This window comes from Pongo pygmaeus, chromosome 8 (assembly GCF_028885625.2).
Source record: "Pongo pygmaeus isolate AG05252 chromosome 8, NHGRI_mPonPyg2-v2.0_pri, whole genome shotgun sequence".
Classification (NCBI taxonomy): domain Eukaryota; kingdom Metazoa; phylum Chordata; class Mammalia; order Primates; family Hominidae; genus Pongo; species Pongo pygmaeus.
The window spans coordinates 36,303,492-36,324,197 of NC_072381.2; the positions used below are offsets into that span (position 1 = coordinate 36,303,492).

Sequence of the window (20,706 nt, forward strand, 5' to 3'; positions counted from 1 at the left end):
AGGCTGAGGCGGGAGGATCACTTGAGCCCAGGAGTTTGAGGCTGCAGTGAGCTAGGATCGCACCACTGCACTCCAGCCTGGGTGACAGAGTGAGACCTTGTCTCTAGATAAATAAAGACATAAATGAAAAAAATCACGCCTGTAATCCCAGCACTTTGGGAGGCCGAGGCGGGCGGATCACAAGGTCAGGAGATCGAGACCATCCTGGCTAACACGGTGAAACCCCGTCTCTACTAAAAATACAAAAAATTAGCTGGGCGTGGTGGTGGGCGCCTGTAGTCCCAGCTACTTGGGAAGCTGAGGCAGGAGAATGGCGTGAACCCAGGAGGTGGAGCTTGCAGTGAGCAGAGATCATGCCACTGCACTCCAGCCTGGATGACAGAGCAAGACTCCATCTCAAAAAAAAAAAAGTAAAAAAGAAAGAAAGAAAAAAAGAAAAGAATAAATAAATGAAAAAAAAAAAAAAAGAAAACTAGAGAAAGAAATTGAGAATAAACAAGTGGTGAATAATCCGAATGGCAGAGCCATCGGAAGGGGTGCAGGAACTGTCACAAACAGCAAGGCTGTTATTTCACCATCACTTTATGTGCCACACTTGGGGTTCCTTGGAAAAGCAAGGTCCTTGCTCTTCTAGGTTCACAGCCAGGAAATCGTGCAGTGAACCCAAGTCTCCTCCAGTCACATCAACATCAAGAGCTGAACTGGGAATAGAAGTCATCGCCCCAGAGCTTTTTGCTACCAGGTGAGCCTTGACTCTGTCATTTCCCAGTGCTAAAAATTATTTCCCTTCCTAGAAAAACCTTTTGTTTCTAATAAATGCTTTGTGTTTTAACAGGCAGTAGGTTGTGGGGACTGGCAGTGGAGGAACATACCCATTGAAAATCAGACTAGGGGCCGGGCGCGGTGGCTCACGCCTGTAATCCCAGCACTTTGGGAGGCCGAGGTGGGCAGATCACCTGAGGTCAGGAGTTCAAGACCAGCCTGGCTAACATGGCGAAACCCCGTCTCTACAAAAAATACAAAAAAATTAGCTGGGCATGGTGGTAGATGCCTGTAATCCCACCTACTTGGGATGCTGAGGCAGGAGAATTGCTTGAACCTGGGAGGAGGAGGTTGCAGTGAGACGAGGTCATCATTCCATTGCACTCCAGCCTGGGCAACAAGAGTGAAACACCCTCTCAAAAAAAAAAAAAAAAAAGAAAGAAAGAAAAGAAAAGAAAATCAGACTAGGGCTGGGTGCTGTGTGGCTCAAACCTGTAATCCCAGCACTTTGGGAGGCCAAGGCCAGAGGATCACTTGATCCCAGGAGGCTGACACTGCAGTGAGCCGTGATCATGCCACCACACTCCAGCCTGAGCAACACAGTGAGACGTTGTCCCTAAAAAAGAAAAAGAAAATCAAACTAACACTTTGGTTTCCTCAGCAATGTTTGCTTAGGAAGTGGCCTGAATTTTACACTTTTTAAAAGTCTTTTTTAGTGACACTAGGTTTGTTTTGTTTGGTTCAGTGATAGGGTCTCACTCTATTGCCCAGGCTAGAGTGCAGTGGCATGATCTAGGCTCACTGCAACCTCCGCCTCGCAGGCTCAAGCGATTCTCCCACCTCAACCCCAACAGGCGCATGCCACCACTCCTGGCTAATTTTTTTTGAAATTTAGTAGAGATGAGGGAGGCAGGTCTTAACATGTTGCCCAGGCTGGTCTCGAACTCTTGAACTCAAGCAATCCACCTGTCTCGGCCTCCCAAAGTGCTGCGGTTACAGGTGTGAGGCACTGCTCCCTGCCAACACTAGGTTTTTGATGTCTTATATTGAGACTAATGTTGAATTGTAGAGGTTTTATATTAATATTAACCACTAAGCATGGGCTGGACTAATTATTTTGGCCTAAAATGATGGTATTCATCTATTTTGCAAGCAATGAAGCAAGGGCTTTTTTGTGTATGTACAAAACTTCAGTGGAGATTTCAGAAAATCCCTAAATGTAAGACTGTGTAGATTGTTTATGTTGTTTAAGACCTTAAAAAAATAACTAGAATGATAGAGAATGAGTCTTGGTCACATTTTATTTCTCAACTGCAAGTTGACTTATTTGGTATTTGAATCTTTAAACCTGAAAGCAAGAAAATTACTTCTAGTTAGTTACAAACAAAATAGCCCAAGGCACTGCTATATTCTAGAATGTTCTGCAGAAAGTGTGGTTTAGGATTTATGACAACGATGAAGAGAATAGCAAGATAGAATGACTGACCTCTTCCTGCTTCACCTTGTACAGTAGGGAGTCCTTGCAGAAGAAAACAACCTTGCAGCTTTGAAAAAGATCTGGGATCTAAAGTGAGACAGAGCGCAGTGGCTCACACCTGTAATCCCAGCACTTTGGGAGACTGAGGGAGGCAGACTGCTTGAGGTCAGGAGTTTGGGACCAGCCTGGCCAACATGGTGAAACTCTGTCTCTACTAAAAATACAAAAATTAGCCAGGTGTGGCCGGGTGCGTTGGCTCATGCCTGTAATCCCAGCACTTTGGGAGGCCGAGGCAGGCGCATCACAAGGTCAGGAGATCGAGACCATCCTGGCTAATATGGTGAAACCCCATCTCTACTAAAAACACAAAAAATTAGCCGGGCACAGTGGCGGGCGCCTGTAGTCCCAGCTGCTGGGGAGGCTGAGGCAGGAGAGTGGCGTGAACCCGGGAGGCAGAGCTCGCAGTGAGCCAAGATCTTGCCACTGCACTCCAGCCTCGGGGACAGAGTGAGACTCCATCTCAAAAAAAAAAAAAAAATTAGTCGGATGTGGTGGCGGGCTCCTGTAATCCCAGCTACCTGGGAGGCTAGGCAGGAGAATCGCTTGAACCCGGAGGTCAGAGGTTGCAGTGAGTCAAGATCGCACCACTGCACTCCAGCCTGGGCAATAGAAAGAGACTCTGTCTCAATAAATAAATAATAAAGTGAATGACAGAATGAAGCCATGAAAATCAGGAGTCATGAGGGCATTTTTCTCAAAATATGGTGGTCCATGTATCCTCAGAGTCAGAATCTTCTGAGATGTTTACTATAAATACATATCCCTGGGTCTCATTCTAGAACTGCCAGGTAAAAATCTTTGGAAGAGAAGTTTGAGAACCGGTTAAGCTCTCCAGGTAATTCTGTGCATGTTCAGTCCGAGAACTACTGCATCTGAAGAGGTAAGCCCAGACTGCTGTCAAGGTCAAGTCTGCCTAATAGAGCCTCTTCCTGACATTCTGCCATTTCCATACCACTTGGTGAGAAGTACTGCACTTAGCTTTTTCACACTTCTCAAAGTAACAGATTTATGTGTATTCGTAAGGTTCCTTTTCAGTAAATGAAAATACATCTGGGAAGATTCAGGGCTTCGCATTCATGTTCACATCTAACACCTGATTGAGACAATTGCTCTGATCTTGGGGGGATGTTCAACTTCAGGCAATGTTTTCTCAAAATCAAGTATTGATTGATGGATGGATTTTTAAGGTGAACGTCATCTCAAGATTTTATTAAAATATAGAACTCTTCATGAATTTGCATGTCATCCTTGCCCAGGGGCCATGCTAATCTTCTCTGTATCATTCCCATTCAAATTCGAATATTTAACTGAACGCTTATAAAGAAAAATAAGTGTCCACCTTACAGTTGTGACTTAAGACTATTTTTTGGCCAGGTGCAGTAGCTCACACCTGAAATCTCAGCACTTTGGGAGGTGGAGGCAGGAGGGTTGCTTTAGCTGGGGAGTTTGAGACCAGCCCGGGCAATATAGTGAAACCACATCTCAACAAAAATAAATAAAGGCTATTTTAAATATAATGTTACATACATATGAGGAAATATAATATTAAACTCCTTAGTGTTATTGGTGTCTGAATCCAATACAAAATGTACAAATGAAATACAAACAAAACTATAAAACTAATAAAAATTAAAATTGACAGCACCGCTGAGACAGATGGTGTTGTTTGCTGAAACTAAATTGCTCATATTAGGTTTATAGTAGTAGAAAGATGTAGCTTCAGGTCCACTTTTATTTTTGATTAAAGTAACATGACTGCAGGTAAGGTTTTGTTTGCTAAATTGGAATAATTAGACTTCATACTTAACCAAACTTTCCCTAGCAAGCAATCCTTCAATGTCACTTTTTTGTTGTTGTTGTTGAGACGGGGTCTCGCTCTGTCATGCAGGCTGGAAGACAGTGGTACAATCACAGCTCACCGCAGCCTTGATCTCACGGGCTTAAGAGATCCTCCCGCCTCAACCTCTCGAGTAGCTGGGACTACAGGCATGAGCCACCACTCCTGGTTAATTTTTGTACTTTTTGTAGACATGGAGTTTCATTATGTTGCCCAGGCTGGTCTTGAACCCCTGGGTGCAAGTGATCTGCCTGTTTCAGCGGCCCAAACTGCTAGGATTACAGGTGTCAGCCACTGTGCCCAGCCTTCAACACAACTTTTAATGACATTTTTCTGCAACTTTCAGACACCTACAGCCCTCTAGAGGAGGGGCTTTCCTATTTTCTGCAAAGAACAAGATAGTAAATATTTATAGGCTTTGTAGGCTAACAGGCAAATTAAGGTATTATACAGGCACTTACAAAACAAGGAAATGTCTTTTTCACACAAATAAGATACTGCTGGACACTGATATCAATCATAGCATAAGATTTTAATTGTCTATATTCATTGCTTGAGGGCATTTATAGAATTTTATTATATTCTTTCTTTGATATTTGCCTTTTAATACATTACTACACTGCAGATTAATCATTTCCCCTCGAAGCTTATGTAGAGGCTCCTCAACAGCACAGTTAAATGAGTTTTGAAATATGAGAATATCCTGGCCGGGCGCAGTGGCTCACGCCTGTAATCCCAGCACTTTGGGAGGCCAAGACAGGCAGATCACGAGGTCAGGAGATTGAGGCCAAACTGGCTAACATGGTGAAACCCCGTCTCTACTAAAAATACAAAAAAATTAGCCGGGTGTGGTGGCTGGCGCCTGTAGTCCCAGCTACTTGGGAGGCTGGGGCAGGAGAATGGCGTGAACCTGGGAAGCGGAGCTTGCAGTGAGCCGAGATCGCGCCACTGCACTCCAGCCTGGGTGACAGAGCAAGACTCCGTCTCAAAAAAAAAAAAAGAAAAAGAGAATATCCTTTGCACTTGCATTGAGGTATGAAAAATATTGCTGGAACAGTATTGGAAAATATATTCTCTGCAAATTTGTACCAGATGGAGATCTTGCTTCTTGTTTTAATTTTTGACAGCAGAGGGAGTAAATAAAGCGGCTTGATATTGCTTACGGTTCCAACAACATTGTTGTCATTCAAATGACTTTATTGAATAGCAGTTTTGTATACAACCTCTGTTTTGTCTTGTAGTTTGAGGCTTAATTCATTAAGAAACATTATCAAGTCTGCAGCAGAAGCTACTTTCCAAAGCCATTCAGAATTGTAGTGGTCACGGAAAGTCCTCATTTAGAAAAATTTGAATCTTAACTCTGAGGTTAAAAAAAAATTCCATACAATTTTACCACTACAAAACCATCGAACTGCTGTGTGATAGGGCGAATGAGGATATTTGCTTCTATTTATGACAAAAATTCACGGGACTGAACATTATTAAGTCCATGAGAACAAATGAAGTTCACTGTTGACACTATTGGTTGAATCACACATGATAGAGTCAAATATTTTTCACATATGTACCCTGTTGATGACTAGTACAATGAATACAAAGAAGTCTTCCAACACCTTGAATTTTAAAAAAACTTTGTAAATTTGTTAAACTAGGCCTTTGTCTTCTCCATGTAGTTTTTTTTTGGGGATAGGATCTCACTCTGTCATCTAGGCTGGAGTGCAGTTGTGCTATCACAGCTCACTATAGCATCCAGCTCCTGGGCTCAAGCGAGCCTCCTACCCTAGCCTCCTGTGTAGCTGTGACTACAGGCATGCACCAGCATGCTCACTAATTTTTGTTTTTTTTTTGTAGTGATGGGTGTGTGTGGCGGGGAGTCTCTCTTTGTTGCCTAGGCTGGTCTTGAACTCCTGACTTTAAGCCATCCTCCCGCCTTGACCTCCTAAAGCACTGGGATTACAGGCATGAGCCACCACACCTGATTTTTGTCACTATCCATTTTAACACATCTTAGTAGATTCCCCATGAGGGAATCTCACGGTGTTTTCTCGAGTTTTCTGAAAATATTCTCAATTATATTTATTCCATGTAGACCATTCATAGAGGCTAACATTCGGTGACTTCAAACCAGGCATTGACTCCTTGAATAAACAACAACTGAATAGTGTTGGAAATACCTGTTGAGTCATTAGAAGCCAAGGAAAGTCACTCAAAATCATTTGCGTTGTTTTAAAATTGGCTGTTGATGTTGCTCTCTATATCCTCAACTGTTTGAGCAACCGTTTTTGTTTCTTTTTTTTTTTTTGAGACGGAGTCTCACTCTGTCGCCCAGGCTGGAGTGCAGTGGCGTGATCTCGGCTCACTGCAACCTCTGCCTCCCGGGTTCACGCCATTCTCTTTCCTCAGCCTCCCGAGTAGCTGGGACTACGGGCGCCCGCCACCATGCCCAGCTAATTTTTTGTATTTTTAGTAGAGATGGGGTTTCACCATGTCAGCCAGGATGGTCTTGATCTCCTGACCTTGTGATCCGCCGGCCTCGGCCTCCCAAATTGCTGGGATTACAGGCATGAGCCACCGCGTCCGGCCTTGAGTGACTGTTTTTTACCCAAAAGTGAATAGTCTTAAACTAGTTTATTTTCTCTGGACACATTTCTTTGGCTTCTGAAATTAAATATGATTTAATTAATTCACCATCAGTAAATGTGTTTGCTTGCCTAACAAATGAGCCATTTGGAAATTTATTTTGGCTGCAGCTTCATTTTTATTTTCTGTTTTAGTGAAAAAAATTATGCTGTAATGAGATATTCTTTCTGAAATTTCCTAATATTTCTGACTGGTTGCTTTCCTGTGAGTTGAGAATGTTGTGATGAATGCTTAGTCTGGTAATGCTGACCTACTATATGTTATTTTTTTCTTTAGCACGTAATTCCTTGTCATCTAATTTGATGATAAAATAATTAGGCTGGGTGCAGGGACTCATGCCTGTAGTCTTAGCACTTTGGGAGGCCAGTGGATTGCTTGAGCCCAGGAGTTCAAGACCAGCCTAGACAACATGGCAATACCCTGTCTCTACAAAAAAATACAAAAATTAGCCAGACGTGGTGGACTGAGCCTGTAGTCCCAGCTACTCGGGAGGTTGATGTGGGAGGATCACCTGAGCCCCCAGGGAGGTTAAAGCTGCAGTGAGCTGTGATCGTGCCACTGCACTCCAGTCTGGGGGAAAGTGTGAGACCCTGTCTCAAAAAAAAAAAAAGAAAAGGAAAAAAAAAAGAAAAAAAAAGGTGTGTTGTTTAATTTCTATGAATTTTCCAGTTTTATTTCTGTAATTGATTTCTACCTTTATTCCGTTGTGGTCAGAGAAGATACATTGTATGATATTTTAAACAATCGACCGTTGGGTTGTGGCCTAACATAGGGTCTACCCTGGGTAACTTTCCATGTACACCTGAGAAGAGTGTGTATCCTGTTATTGTTGGGTAGACTGTTCTATGTCTGTATATGTCTAATAGACAGACAGTTGGTTTATTTTGTTAAATCATCTATTTCCTTACTTATCTTCTGTCTGGTTGTTCTATCCATTATTGACAGTGGGGCATTAAAGTCTACAGCTGTTATCCTAGAACTGTTTATTTCTGCCTTCAATTCTATTAGTTTGTGCTTTACATATTTTGATGGTCTCTGAGGTGCATAGAGGTTTATAATTTTTTTTTTTTTTTTGAGACAGAGTCCCGCTCTGTCACCCAGTCTGGAGTGAAGTGGCATGATCTCGGCTCACTTCAACTTCCACCTCCCAGGTTCAAGCGATTCTGGGACTACAGGTGCAAGCGATTCTGGGACTACAGGTGCACACCACTATGCCTGGCTAATTTCTGCATTGTTTTAGTGAGTGAGATGGGATTTTACCATATTGGTCAGGCTGGTCTCGAACTCCTGACCTCAGGTGATCCACCTGCCTCGGCCTCCCAAAGTGCTGAGATTACAGGCATGAGCCACCACACCCAGCAAATGTTTATAATTTTCAGAGAAGTTCTCTCTGTGTCGCCCAGGCTGGAGTGCAGTGGCATGATTAAGGCTTACTGTGGCCTCAACCTCCTAGGCTCAAGTGATCCTCCCACCTCAGCCTCTCAAGTAGCTGGGACCACATGCATGTGCCACCATGCCTGGCTAATTTTTAAAATTTTTTGTAGAGATGGGATTTCACCATGTTGCTCAGACCGGTCTCGAACTCCTGAGCTCAAGCGATTTGCCCACCTCAGTCTCCCAAAATACTGGGATTACAGGTGTGGGCCACTGCCCTCAGCCATATAATTATTATATCTTCTTGCTGTACTAAACCTTTTTATTAATCTATAATGTCTTTCTTTGTCAATTGTAACTTTAAAAAATTTAAAGTCTATTTTGTCTAATATTAGTGTAGCCATCCCTGGCCTATTTTACTTACTATTTGCATGGAATATCCTTTTCCATTTTTTCACTTCCAACGGATTGTGTCTTTGGATCTAATAAAAATCATCTGAAGATAGCATATAAGTGGATCAGGTGCTTTATCTATTCTGCTAATCTCCGATTTTTGATTGGAGAATTTAATTCATTTACATTTAAAGAGATCACTGATAAGGTGGGTTTTCTGTCATTTTGCTATTTTTTTCTATATGCCTTATAACTTTTTTGTCCCATGCTTCCTGCCTTACTATCTTTTGTGTTTACTTGATTTTTTATAGTGGAACATCTAAGTTAATTTCTCATTTTGTTGTGTGTATATCTACAACTATTTTCTCTGTGGTTACCATGGAGATCACATTTAACTTCCTAAAGTTATAAAATTCTAATTTGGATTTATGCCACTTTACCTTAACATACAAGGCTGGGCGGTGGCTCACGCCTGTAATTCCAGCACTTTGGGGGGTCAAGGTGGCTGGGTCAAAAGGTCAGGAGTTCAAGACCAGCCTGGCCAGGATGGTGAAACCCCATCTCTACTAAAAATACAAAAATTAGCTGGGTGTGGTGGCGGGTGCCTGTAATCCCAGCTACTTGGGAAGCTGAGGCAGAGAACTGCTTGAACCCAGGAGGCAGAGGTTGCAGTGAGCTGAGATCATGCCACTGAACTCTAGCCTGGGCGACAGAGAGAGACTCTGTCTCAAAAATAAAACATTAAAAAAAAACAAAAACAAAAATTCCGCTCCTTTATAGCTAGGTCCTCACTCCTCTTGATTGTTGGTGTCACGAAATTACATGTTTATAATGTGCTGCCCCAAGCCATAAACTAATAATTATTTTAAGTGCATTTGTGTCTTAAAAGTAAAAAACAAAATGTGGAATTACAACCCAAAGTTATAATAATACTAGCTTTTTGACTAATTTTTAAAAATGTATTAGTCTCTTAAGAGACTATCATGTAGTCTATCATATAGAAAACAAAAAGTGAAGTTAAAAACCCTTGTTACCATAATACCACCTTTTGTAATGGCCCATGTATTTACCTTTATTGAAATCTTTGTTTCTCCATATGGCTTCCAGTTACTGCCTAATGTCCTTACATTTCACACTGTATGACTTTCTTGAGCATTTATTGTGGGGCAGGTCTAGTGATAATTCTCTCTTTCTTTTCTTTTCTTTTCTTCTCCCTCCCTCCCTTCCTTCCTCTCTCCTTCCTTCCCTCCTTCCTTCCTTCCTTTCTTCCTTTCTCTTTCTTTCTCTCTCTCTCTTTCTGGTTTTTTTTTGAGACAAGATCTTGCTATGTTATTCAGGCTGGTCTCAGACTACTGGGCTCAGGTGATCCTCTCACCTCAGTCTCCTGAGCAACCAGGATTGCAGGCACACACCACCACACCCGGCTCTCCCTCATTTTTTATCTGGGAATGTCTTAATTTCTCCCTCACTTTTGAAGAACTGTTAAGCCAAATATAAGATTCTTGTTGTTGTTTGTTTTGTTTTCTTTTAGCACTTTGCATACCTTGGCCCACTGTCTTCTGGCCTGCAGGGTCTCTGGGAGAAATGTGCTGACAGTCTTATTGAGAGACCCTTGTATGTGATGAACCCCTTACCTCTTGCTGCTCTCAAGATTTTCTCTTTGTCTTTCTAAAGTCTGATTCTAATGTGTCTTGGTGTGGGTCTTTGAGTTTATCTTACATGGAGTTTATTGAGCTTCTTGGATGTTTATATTCATATCTTTCATCAAGTTTGGGATGTTTTCAGCCATTACTTCTTTGAATATTCTCTTGGCTTTCCTTTTCTTCTTCTGGGATTAGACTTCTACAATATGTATGTTGGTCTACTTGATGGTGTCCCACAAGTCCCTTAGTTTCTGTTTATTCTGTTTACTTTTCTTCGATCTTTTTTCCTTCTGTTCCTTAGACCCAATAATTTCCACTGTCTTTTCTTTAACTTTACTGACTCCTCCTTCTGCCTGCTCAAATCTGCCTTTGAATCCCTCTAGTGAATTTTTCATTTTATTGTGCTTCTCAGCTCTAGAATTTTTTTGTTTCTTTGGGAGGCAGAGGTTGCAGTGAGCCAAAATCGTGCCACTGCACTCCAGCCTGGGCGACAGAGTAAGACTCTGTCTCTAAATAAATAAATAAAACACAGTAACTCTGGAAATCAGATTCTCAGAGTTAGCTGTTCTTTGTTATGGCTTTTTTTTATTGTTGTTGTTGTTAACAACTGCCTTTGTGACAAGAAGTCAGGCTGAGGTGGAAAGCTGATGTCTTCTGAGGCCTCTTCTGAGCCTGTGCCTTTCCCTGGGCCAGTGTGAGTACTTTCTAATTTTCCCTGTATATGCAGTTGCTTTTGACTATCCCAGACTTTAGTATCTGACTCCCAAGGGGGAAAGAAAGAAAAAATGAAGGTGGGGGAAGGGTGCTGGCCCTTCATTTCCAGAGGAGGGTCTTGCCACAATGACAGAGGTGCAACAAAATCGTCCACCTGCTTCTTTGTTCCTCTGTAATCAAAAGCAGCAACCAATGATTCTGATATTTGTGGAGATTCCTAACAGTTGGAGGACAGGGCTTCTTTGCCGACCCTGGCTCCTGCAAGTTGGTTCAATCTGCCTTAGAAACACATGTGGGGAGCAGTGGCTCACGCCTTTCCCAGCACTTTGGGCGGCCGAGGTGGGTGGCTCATGAGGTCAGGAGTTCGAGACCAGCCTGGCCAACATAGTGAAACCCTGTCTCTACTAAAAATACAAAAATAAGCTGGGTGTGGTGGCATGAGCCTGTAGTCCCAGCTACTTGGGAGGCTGAGGCAGGAGAATCAATTGAACCTGGGAGGCGGAGGTTGCAGTGAGCCAAGATCAAGCCACTGCATTCCAGCCTGGGTGACAGAGAGAGACTGTCTCAAAAAAAAAAAAAAAAAAAAAAAAGGGAAACACATGCACTGCTGCCTGCCATGGGGAAAGGTGGTGAGGAAAAGGGTAGCTGCTACAGCACCAAGAGCTGAAATTGACCAAAATTAACCACAATTTACCATCTAAGTCATTCTGCTGAAAGCTGCAAGTCTTCAATAGATTCCAGAGTTCTAAAATAGTTATGACAAAGAGATTCTGCCTGGGTAATTATTAGATAGGGAGACCGATTCTTGGTGCTTCCTATTCGATCATCGTCCCAGAATCCTCTGTCCAGGCTTTTGTTTGAAAGTATAGCTTTAAGTCTTGTTACTTTTCCTTGGGTAGGGTTTTATTTTCAGCCTTATTTATTCACTGTGGCCTCGACTTCCTAGGGTCAAGTGATCCTCCCACCTCAGCCTCTTGAGTAGCTAGGAGTGCACCACCATGCTTGGCTGGTTTTTAAATTTTCTATAGAGATGGGATCTCACTGTGTTGCCCAAGCTGGTCTTGAACTCCTGGGCTCAAGCTTCACAAAGTGCTGGGATTATCGGCATAAACCACCACACCCAGTCCTGGTTTTTTTTTTTCTTTTTTTTTTTGAGACAGAGTTTTGCTCTGTCACCCAGGCTAGAGTGCAGTGGCATGATCTTGGCTCACTGCAACCTCCACCTCCTGGGTTCAAGTGATTCTCCTGCCTCAGCCTTCCAAGTATCTGGGATTACAGACACACGCCATCAGGCCTGGCTAATTTTTTTTTTTTTTTTTTTTTTTTTAGTAGAGACGAGGTTTGGCCATGTTGGCCAGGCTGGTCTGGAACTCCTGGCCTCAAGTGATCCGCCTGCCTCAGCCTCCCAAAGTGCTGGGACTACAGGCTTGAGCCACTGTACCCAGCCCCAGTCCTAGTTTTTTTTTTTAATGTAGAAAAGAAAATGTGGGCTCTTCTTAAGGGAATTTTATGCATAATCAAACAACATACTTTGTTTTTTAAAGGGACCCTGGGACATCCCATTGGCTCAGAAAATCACTTGCTCTTCTAACTCTTACAGCCATTTTCTATTATACTAACGTCCCAGGAAGAAAGCAAAACTACCAGGGTCAGAGAAAGCACGGCAATCTCTATGTTGGGACTGAGAATTTGATCCTGTTCATGCTTTGTCTTTCTACTTCCACCTTCAGTGCCTCTTTCTGTTCTTTTCTGGTGCTCTCTTTTCTCTCTTTTCTCCTCTCCCCCACACCTCTTGTGGTATCATGCTACCTCATCCTTCCCATCATGACCAAGGCATTTGATGAACTCATTCCTGCCAGCTCTTCTCAGAGTCTGAGTCAGACAGGATCACAGGGAGAAAAGACTTTTGAATCATGGGACTTACATTTAGGTTAAAGCAGAGACCAAATGCTGTATGGAAGAGCCTACCTCTGCATGGCTGCCGCTGCTCCCACTATTGCACCCATCCTGCCAGGGGCCGACTGGGCTGACACCATCATTCCGGTCACTCCTACCACTCCCCTCCCCTCCCAGAATTGCAATAGTATGTCAAATCTGGGACCCCGATCAGGGATCTGGGAAGTTGAGAAAGCATCCAGTTGGCAAAATAAGATATGGGTTTCACCCTAAGAAAAGAGTTTTAAATGCTGGCTGTGCATGAAAATTGCCTGGGAAGCTTTAGAAGAATGTAAGTGCCTGTGCCCCAACTGAGGTCAATCATGTCATTTGATGTGGTTTAGAATAACTGTCCAGTTAACATTGCCAGGCAGGGCCTGTCAGCAGGACATAATTTCTCTTCTCTACATCCAAATCCTGACCAATGCCTAATGGAAGGGACTTTTGGGATCCTCGAGTTACATTAGAAGCTGATAGTTCCATTTAAAGATCCTGGCAGTTCCTGCAAGGCTTGGTGTGTTAAGTGTGTGAACAGTGGGCCAGGTTCTGTGGCTCAAATCTATAATCCTGAAACTTGGGCAGGAAGATTGCTCGAAGCCAGAAGTTCAAAACCAGCCAGGGCAACCTTGTGAGACTCCATCTCTACAAAAAATAAAACAATGAGCTGGGCATGGTGGTGCACACCTGTGGTCCTGGCTACATGGGAGGCCAAAGTGGGAGGATCACTTGAGCCCAGGAAGTTGAGGCTGCAGTGAGCCATGATTGTGCTACTGCACTCTGCCTAGGTGACAGAGCAATAATCTGTCTTAAAAAAACAAAAGAAAACAAAACAAAACTGAATAGCTTTGGCAGATAGAGGAAGGAGGATTGCTTGAGGTCAGCAGTTTGAGACCAGCCTGGACAACATAGCAAGACCCTGTCTTTAAAAAAAAAAAAATTTTTTTTTTTTTTTGAGATGGAGTCTCTGTCGCTGAGGCTGGAGTGCAGCCTGGTGCGATCTCAGCTCACAGCAACCTCCGCCTCCTGGGTTCAAGCGATTTTCCTGCCTCAGCTTCCCAAGTAGCTGAGATTACAGGCGTGTGCTAACACGCCTGGCTAATTTTTGTATTTTCAGTAGAGACAGGGTTTTGCCATGTTGGCCAGGCTGGTCTCAAACTCCTGACCTCAGGTGATCCACCCACCTTGGCCTCCCAAACTGCTGGGATTACAGGCATGAGCCACCACACCTGGCCTACAAAAAATTTAAAAAATTAACCAGGCTTGGTGGCTCATGCCTGTAGTCTTAGCTACTCAGGAGGCTGAAGCTGGAGGATTGCTTGATCCCAGGAGGTCGAGGCTACAGTGAGCCACCATGATGCTGTTGTATTCCAGCTTGGGCGACAAAGGGAGACCCAATCTCTAAAAAAAATTAACAGAATATAGATAACTGAATAGGCCAGGCACGGTGGTTCATGCCTGTAATCCCAGAACTTTGGGAGGCCAATGCAGGCAGATCACCTGAGGTCAGGAGTTCAAGACCAGCCCGGCCAAAATGGCAAAACCCCGTCTCTACTAAAAACACAAAAATTAGCCAGGCATGATGGTGCGTGCCTGTAATCCCAGCTACTTGGGAGGCTAAGGCAGGAGAATTACTTGAACCAGGGAGGTGGAGGTTGCAGTGAGCTGAGATGGCGCCATTGCACTCCAGCCTGGTCAAAAAGAGTGAAACTTCATCTCAAAAAAATAAAATTAAATAAAAAGAGAGATCAGGAGTTTGAGACCAGCCTGGGCAACATGGCAAAACCCCATCTCTACTAAAAATACAAAAATTACCTGGGCATGGTGGCGCATGCCTGTAGTCCCAGCTACTTGGGAAGCTGAGACGGGAATCTCTCGAACCCAGGAGGAGAAGGCTGCAGTGAGCCAAGATGGCACCTCTGCACTCCCACCTGGACGACAGAGACTCTGTCTCAAAAAAAAAAAAAAAAAAAAAGAACTGAATAGTATGAGTGTCACACAGAAGGTCAACATGAGTCATTTTATTTTATTATTTTTTTTTGAGACACAGTCTCACTCTGTTGCCCAGGCTAGAGTGCAGTGGCACAATCTCAGCTCACTGCAACCTCTGACTCCTGGGTTCAAGCAATTCTCTTGTCTCTGCCTCCCCAGTAGCTGGGACTACAGGTGCATGCCACCACGCCTGGCTTATTTATTTATTTTTTTTAGTAGAGACAGGGTTTCACCATATTGGTCAGGCTGGTCTAGAACTCCTGACCTCATGTGATGTGTCCACCTCGGCCTCCCAAGGTGCTAGGATTACAGGCGTGAGCCGCTGTGACAGGCCAGCATGAGTCAATTATAAACTAAGTATATCATTGATTGATATTGGGACTGGGGAGTCTAAAAGTTTGGATTATCCTGGTATTGACTTTCCTTTAGATCCTCTAGAAAGCATCTTGAAGAAACATTATACTGACCTTAGGCTTCTCTTAACCAGTCTTTTCTTGGAAGAGTTTTAAAGTACCTTGACTCAATCCACAACTTGAGAAAATATGGAAGAAATGAAACATGAAAAAAATTCTCACTCTAAGAACAGTGTTCTAAAAGGAGAAGAAAAAGGTCACATGTGGTGGCTCATACCTGCGATCTTAGCACTTTGTGAGGCCAGGCAGGAGGATCACTTGAGCCTAGGAGTTCAAGACCAGCCTGAGCAATATAATGAGACCCTGTCTCCACAAAAAATTCAAAAATTAGCTGAGTGCGGTGGCATGTGCCTGTAGTCCCAGCTACTTGGGAGGCTGAGGTAGGAGGATTGCTTTAGCCAAGGAGTTCAAGGCTGCAGTGAGCTATGATGGTGTCACTGTACTCCAGCCTCAGTGGCAGTGCAAAGACGCTGTCATAAAATAAAATAAAATAAAATAAAATAAGATGAAGAAAAAGGGGAGGGGAGGAGAGAGGAAAGGAAAGGAACAGAAGGAAAGCAAAAGGTAAAATATGTCATTAAAGACATTTTTACTTTCTTTTTAAAATTATTTATATATATATTTTTTTCTTCAACTTTTATTTTAAGTTCCGGGATACATGTGCAGGATGTGCAGATTTGTTACATAGGTAAACACGTGCCATGGTGGTTTGCTGCACAGATCATCCCATCGCCTAGGTATTAAGTTCAGCACCCATTAGCTATTCTTCCTGATGCTCTTCCTACTCCCCCGATGGGCCCTAGTGTGTGTCGTTCCTCCCAATGTGTCCATGTGTTCTCATCATTCAGCTCCCTCTTCTAAGTGAGAACACGTGGTGTTTTGGTTTTCTGATGCTGCGTTAGTTTGCTGAGGAATGGCTTCCAACTCCATCCATGTCCCCGCAAAGGACATGATCTCATTGCTTTTTATGGCTGCATAGTATTCCATGGTGTATATGTACCACATTTTCTTTATCCAGTCTATCACTGACGGGCATTTAGGTTGATTCCATGTCTTTGCTATTGTGAATAGTCCTGTAGTGAACATATGCGTGCCATGTATCTTTATAATAGAATGATTTATATTCCTTTGGGTATATACCCAGTGATGGGATTGCTAGGTCAAATGGTATTTCTGCCTCTAGGTCTCTGAGAATCACCACACTGTCTTCCACGATGGTTGAACTAATATACATTCCCACAACGGTATAACAAGGTTCTTTTTTCTCTGCAACCTCACCAGCATCTGTTGTTTTTTGACATTTTAATAATAGCCACTCTGACTGGTATGAGATGGTATCTCATTGTAGTTTTGATTTGCATTTCTCTAATGATCAGTATTGTTGATTTTTTTTTCATATGTTTGTTGGCCACATGTATATCTTTTGAGCAGTGTCTGTTCAGGTCCTTTGCCCAGTTTTTTGTTTTGTTTTGTTTTTGAGCCAGAGTCTCGCTCTGTCGCCCATGCTGGAGTGCAATGGCATGATCTCGGGTCACTGCAACCTCTGCCTCCCAGGTTCAAGCGATTCTCCTGTCTCAGCCTCCTAAGTAGCTGGGATGACAGGTGTCCACCACCACGCCTGGCTGATTTCGCCAAGTTCACCAGGCTGGTCTCAAACTCCTGACCTCAGGTGATCCACCCACCTTGGCTTCCCAAAGTGCTGGGATTACAGGCTTGAGCCACTGTGCCCGGACATTTGCCCAGTTTTTAGTGGGGGTGTGTTTTTTTGTTTTTTTCTTGTAAATTTAAGTTTCTTGTAGACTCTGGATATTAGACCACTGTCAGATGGATAGGTTGCGAAAATTGTCTGCCATTCTGTAGGTTATCTCTTCACTCTGATGATAGTTCATTTTGCTGTGCAGTTTTAAGGGGGAGGGATGATAGCAAGAGAATCCTTGTGTCTCTACTTTTAAGAAATGGTGATGAAATATTTGGGGAGACTGCCTACAATGAAAATCTTCACAATCAAACGACTAGGAACAGGCTGAGAGTATTAGTAGACTGGTGACCTATTGCGATGGACATAATGTGAAGAAATAATTCAGGCATCTTATGTACTAATCTCATTCTTTCCTCGTCAGAGGAAAACAAATTAGATAAATAAAGAAAAAAGCTGAAGATTAGTGTTCTTTTTAAGTTGACAAATAATGATGTATATGTTTATGGGTGGAGATTAGGGTTTCTACAGTTGTTTTAGTTGTGAATTTCTGGGCCTCTCCACTGTCATTTATTAAACTTCACTTTGCAATTTTTGTGCATAAATCAGTTACTTCTGTGGAGGCCTCTTGCCTGTAGTGACCCCTGTGAGCTAGGTCTTGACTGTGCAGCCAGAGTTGAGAGCTGGGGAAGACAGCAGCGAAAGGCTCATGCCAAGGGCCTGAAGGTGCTGCTCCCGGCCAGCTTTGAATGAGGATCCGAGGATGTACACAGGCGTCCTGTCACTGAAGCAGGGCACAGGTTGCCTTATTTAGCGAAGTTTCCTTAGTGGTTAAGGAGAAGGGGGCTTTTCAGGGGATGGCTCTCCAAAGCACATAGCTTCTGAAAGGAGCCTAAAAGAAGGTCTAGTGGGTTGGCTAAGGTGGGGCAGATATGAAGCCCACCAGCGTGTCACTGGCATGCTTGCTGCCTCCCACGCTGTCAGAGTCGCACCTGCAGGCCACTGGGAGAGGCTGTGGGTCACACAGCAGAAGCCAACCCCACTCTTTACATTCTACAAGCACAATTATTTTAAAATTTAAAATTCTAAATTACATAAGCCATCCTTGGGTTGTTATGGAGAATAAAAGATGACAGAAAAGAATTTACATGTATCTCCAGGAAACTTCTCTTTTTTTATTTATTATTATTATTTTTTGAGATGGAGTCTTGCTCTGTTGCCCAGGCTGGAGTGCAGTGGTACAATCTCGGCTCACTACAACCTCCACCTCCCAGGTTCAAGCAATTCTCCTGCCTCGGCCTCCCGAGTAGCTGGGATTACAGGCATGTGCTACCATGCCCGGCTAATTTTTTTTTTTTTTTTTTTTTTTTGTATTTTTAGTAGAGATGGGGTTTCACTATGTTGGTCAGGCTGGTCTCGAACTCATGACCTCAGGTGATCTACCAGCTTTGGCCTCCCAAAGTGCTGGAATTACAGGTGTGAGCCACCGCCCCTGGCCCCAGATAACTTCTGAAGTGAGAAATGTAGCATGATTTTTTGATCACTCGGTGGAGGAATTCCATGTAGCAGACTGATTTAAAACATTCTCTCTCTCACGTGTGGACACAGGCACACATTTCTCCTGTTCTATTACTTCCCCATATAGAGGATCCTCCTGTGCTGCAATGAAAATACTTCTCATTAACAATAAATGAACCGAACAGAATGCAACAAGAGCCCTAATGCAATGTCAGTCACAGGGATAGCCCTACAGTAGGTGACGCGGGGGGAATCATTAGCATCAGGAAGGGTGTCATTAAGTGTTCTTATTTTTTACTTGTATAGATTTAGAAAGTATTTGTTGACTTGATTTGAATGTAATTCATTCCACTTTCTAGGGCTCTCCTTGAAAGATAACCTACTGTCGCCGGTTGCGGTGGCTCACACCTGTAATCCCAGCACTTTGGGAGGCCGAGGCAGATGGATCTCCTGAGGTCAGGAGTTCAGGACCATCCTAACCAACATGGTGAAACCCTGTCTCTACTAAAAATACAAAAATTAGCTGTGTGTGGTGGCAGGCGCCTGTAATCCCAGCTACTCAGGAGGCTGAGGCAGGAGAATCGCTTGAACCTGGGAGGCAGAGGGTGCAGTGAGCTGAGATCGTGCCATTGCACTCCATCCTGGGGGATAAGAGTGAGACTTCTGTCTCAAAAAAAAAAAAAAAGATGACCTACTGTGCGTAATGAGGGCACATAGAACAGCTCTTTCCATAAGAGAGTCATTCCAGGACGGGTGCAGAGGAGTGCACCTGTAATCCCTCCGCCCCTCCGCTTTGGGAGGCTGAGGTGGGAGGATCACTTGAACCCAGGAGTTTGCGGTTGCAGTGAACTGTCATTGTGCCATTCTACTCCAGCCTGGGCAACAGAGAGAGATCCCACCACTTAGGAAAAAAAAAAAAAAAAAAAAGAGGGTCATTCCAGCCTCATCCTCGGGCTTTTGTGGGAAGCTCTTCCCTGGTGGGCCTCTTTCTTCTCCAATTCGCCCTCCTGTTGACATGCTCAAACACTCTGGGGCTGGCTCATTCTTCAGCTGCCAAATGAGGAACAGGCTAAAGAGCCCAGTGTGGAGCTGTCACGCCGTTCTGCTGGGATACACAGCTGACAGTCCAACATGTCCATGGTGGTAGGCATGGGGATAGATTTGGTCTGAGCCTGGCAGGAAGCCAGAGAAGAGGTTCTGACAATGATATAGATGTAAAAGGAAGACGATGGGGCCCTGGCTGCTCCCTCTTGTGACAGAAAACACTGCTTCCAAGTATCGATTCCCAGGATGAAAAACCAAAGAAACTAATAAAAAGGACAGTGTGGGCACGAGTGCTGCCCTTTTGTTCCTTACATATTCCTGCTTGAGTTGTGCAACGTCGGGTAAATAGCTGAGTGGTGGAATAAAGTCACTGATTTACGAAGCTGAAAAAACTGATGGGTTAACCCATAGCTGAAAAAGTGAGAATTATTTTTGAGATGGGGTGTTGTTGATGGCTGATGTGATACTTCAGTTCTTATCTTCTTTTTTCCTTTTTTTTGAGACAGAGTCTCATGACCAGACTGGAGTGCAGTGATGCAATCTTGGCTGGCTCACTGCAGCCTGCGCCTCCCAGGCTCAAGGGATTCTCCTGCCTCAGCCTCCCAAGTAGCTGGGATTATAAGCATGCGCCACTACACCCGGCTAATTTTGTATTTTTAGGTTGGTCTCGAATTCCTGGCCTCAAGTGATCTGCCTGCCTTGGCCCCCCAAAGTGCTGGGATTACAGGCGTGAGCCACCATGCAGGGCCCCTTGGTTCTTATCTTCTTGGTGTAAAAGAATTTAAACGCCAGGTGCGGTGGCTCACACCTATAATCCCAGCACTTTGGGAGGCTGAGGCAGGTGGATCACTTGAGGTCAGGAGTTCGAGACCAGCCTGGCCAACATGGTGAAACTCTGTCTCTACCAACAAGGGCAAACAACATTCAATCTTAAGGCTTGAATATAATCTTCTTTGCCTAGTGTCCCACATGGGTGTGGTCGGGTCCCTGAGCCTTCCCTGCCCCCGTGGTTTTGCTGAGCACAGTCTATACCATAGCTCTTACAGGTTTGTGTTGTGTTCCTGGGGCTCTCCCAAGCTGGTGTTGTGTGCTGGTGGCCCCACAAGTCTAGGGTCTTGGGGTAGACCTGCTCCCACAGCTCCACTAAGCATTCTAGCCAGGGCTGTCTGTAGTGACCCCTTTCCTGTGGCAGTCCTTTGCTTGGCCCCAAG

At 43.9% G+C, this 20,706-nt stretch overlaps 1 protein-coding gene, 1 long non-coding RNA gene and 1 pseudogene across 8 annotated transcripts in view; 1 reads left to right on the forward strand and 2 right to left on the reverse strand.

Moving 5' to 3' along the window:
• The window catches only part of LOC129006051 (uncharacterized), a 112,425-nt gene that overhangs the window by 26,872 nt on the left and 64,847 nt on the right, over nucleotides 1-20,706 (reverse strand). The gene's annotated exons all lie outside the window — the stretch shown is intronic.
• CCNY (cyclin Y) overlaps nucleotides 1-20,706 on the forward strand; it is a 305,685-nt gene that overhangs the window by 514 nt on the left and 284,465 nt on the right. For 4 of the 6 annotated variants that reach the window (XM_054435230.2, XM_054435231.2, XM_054435229.2 and 1 more), the window contains exon 2: nucleotides 635-742. Coding sequence is in view for 1 of the 6 variants with exons in the window: in XM_054435228.2 (XP_054291203.1) it covers nucleotides 3,147-3,179 (33 nt within the window). In the remaining 5 variants the exon portion in view is untranslated. Of the gene's footprint in view, nucleotides 1-634; nucleotides 743-3,078; nucleotides 3,180-20,706 lie in introns of those variants that run through there. The other 2 variants (XM_054435228.2, XM_063669785.1) reach the window with 2 other exon arrangements.
• On the reverse strand, nucleotides 3,511-3,605 carry LOC129006942 (U6 spliceosomal RNA; annotated as a pseudogene).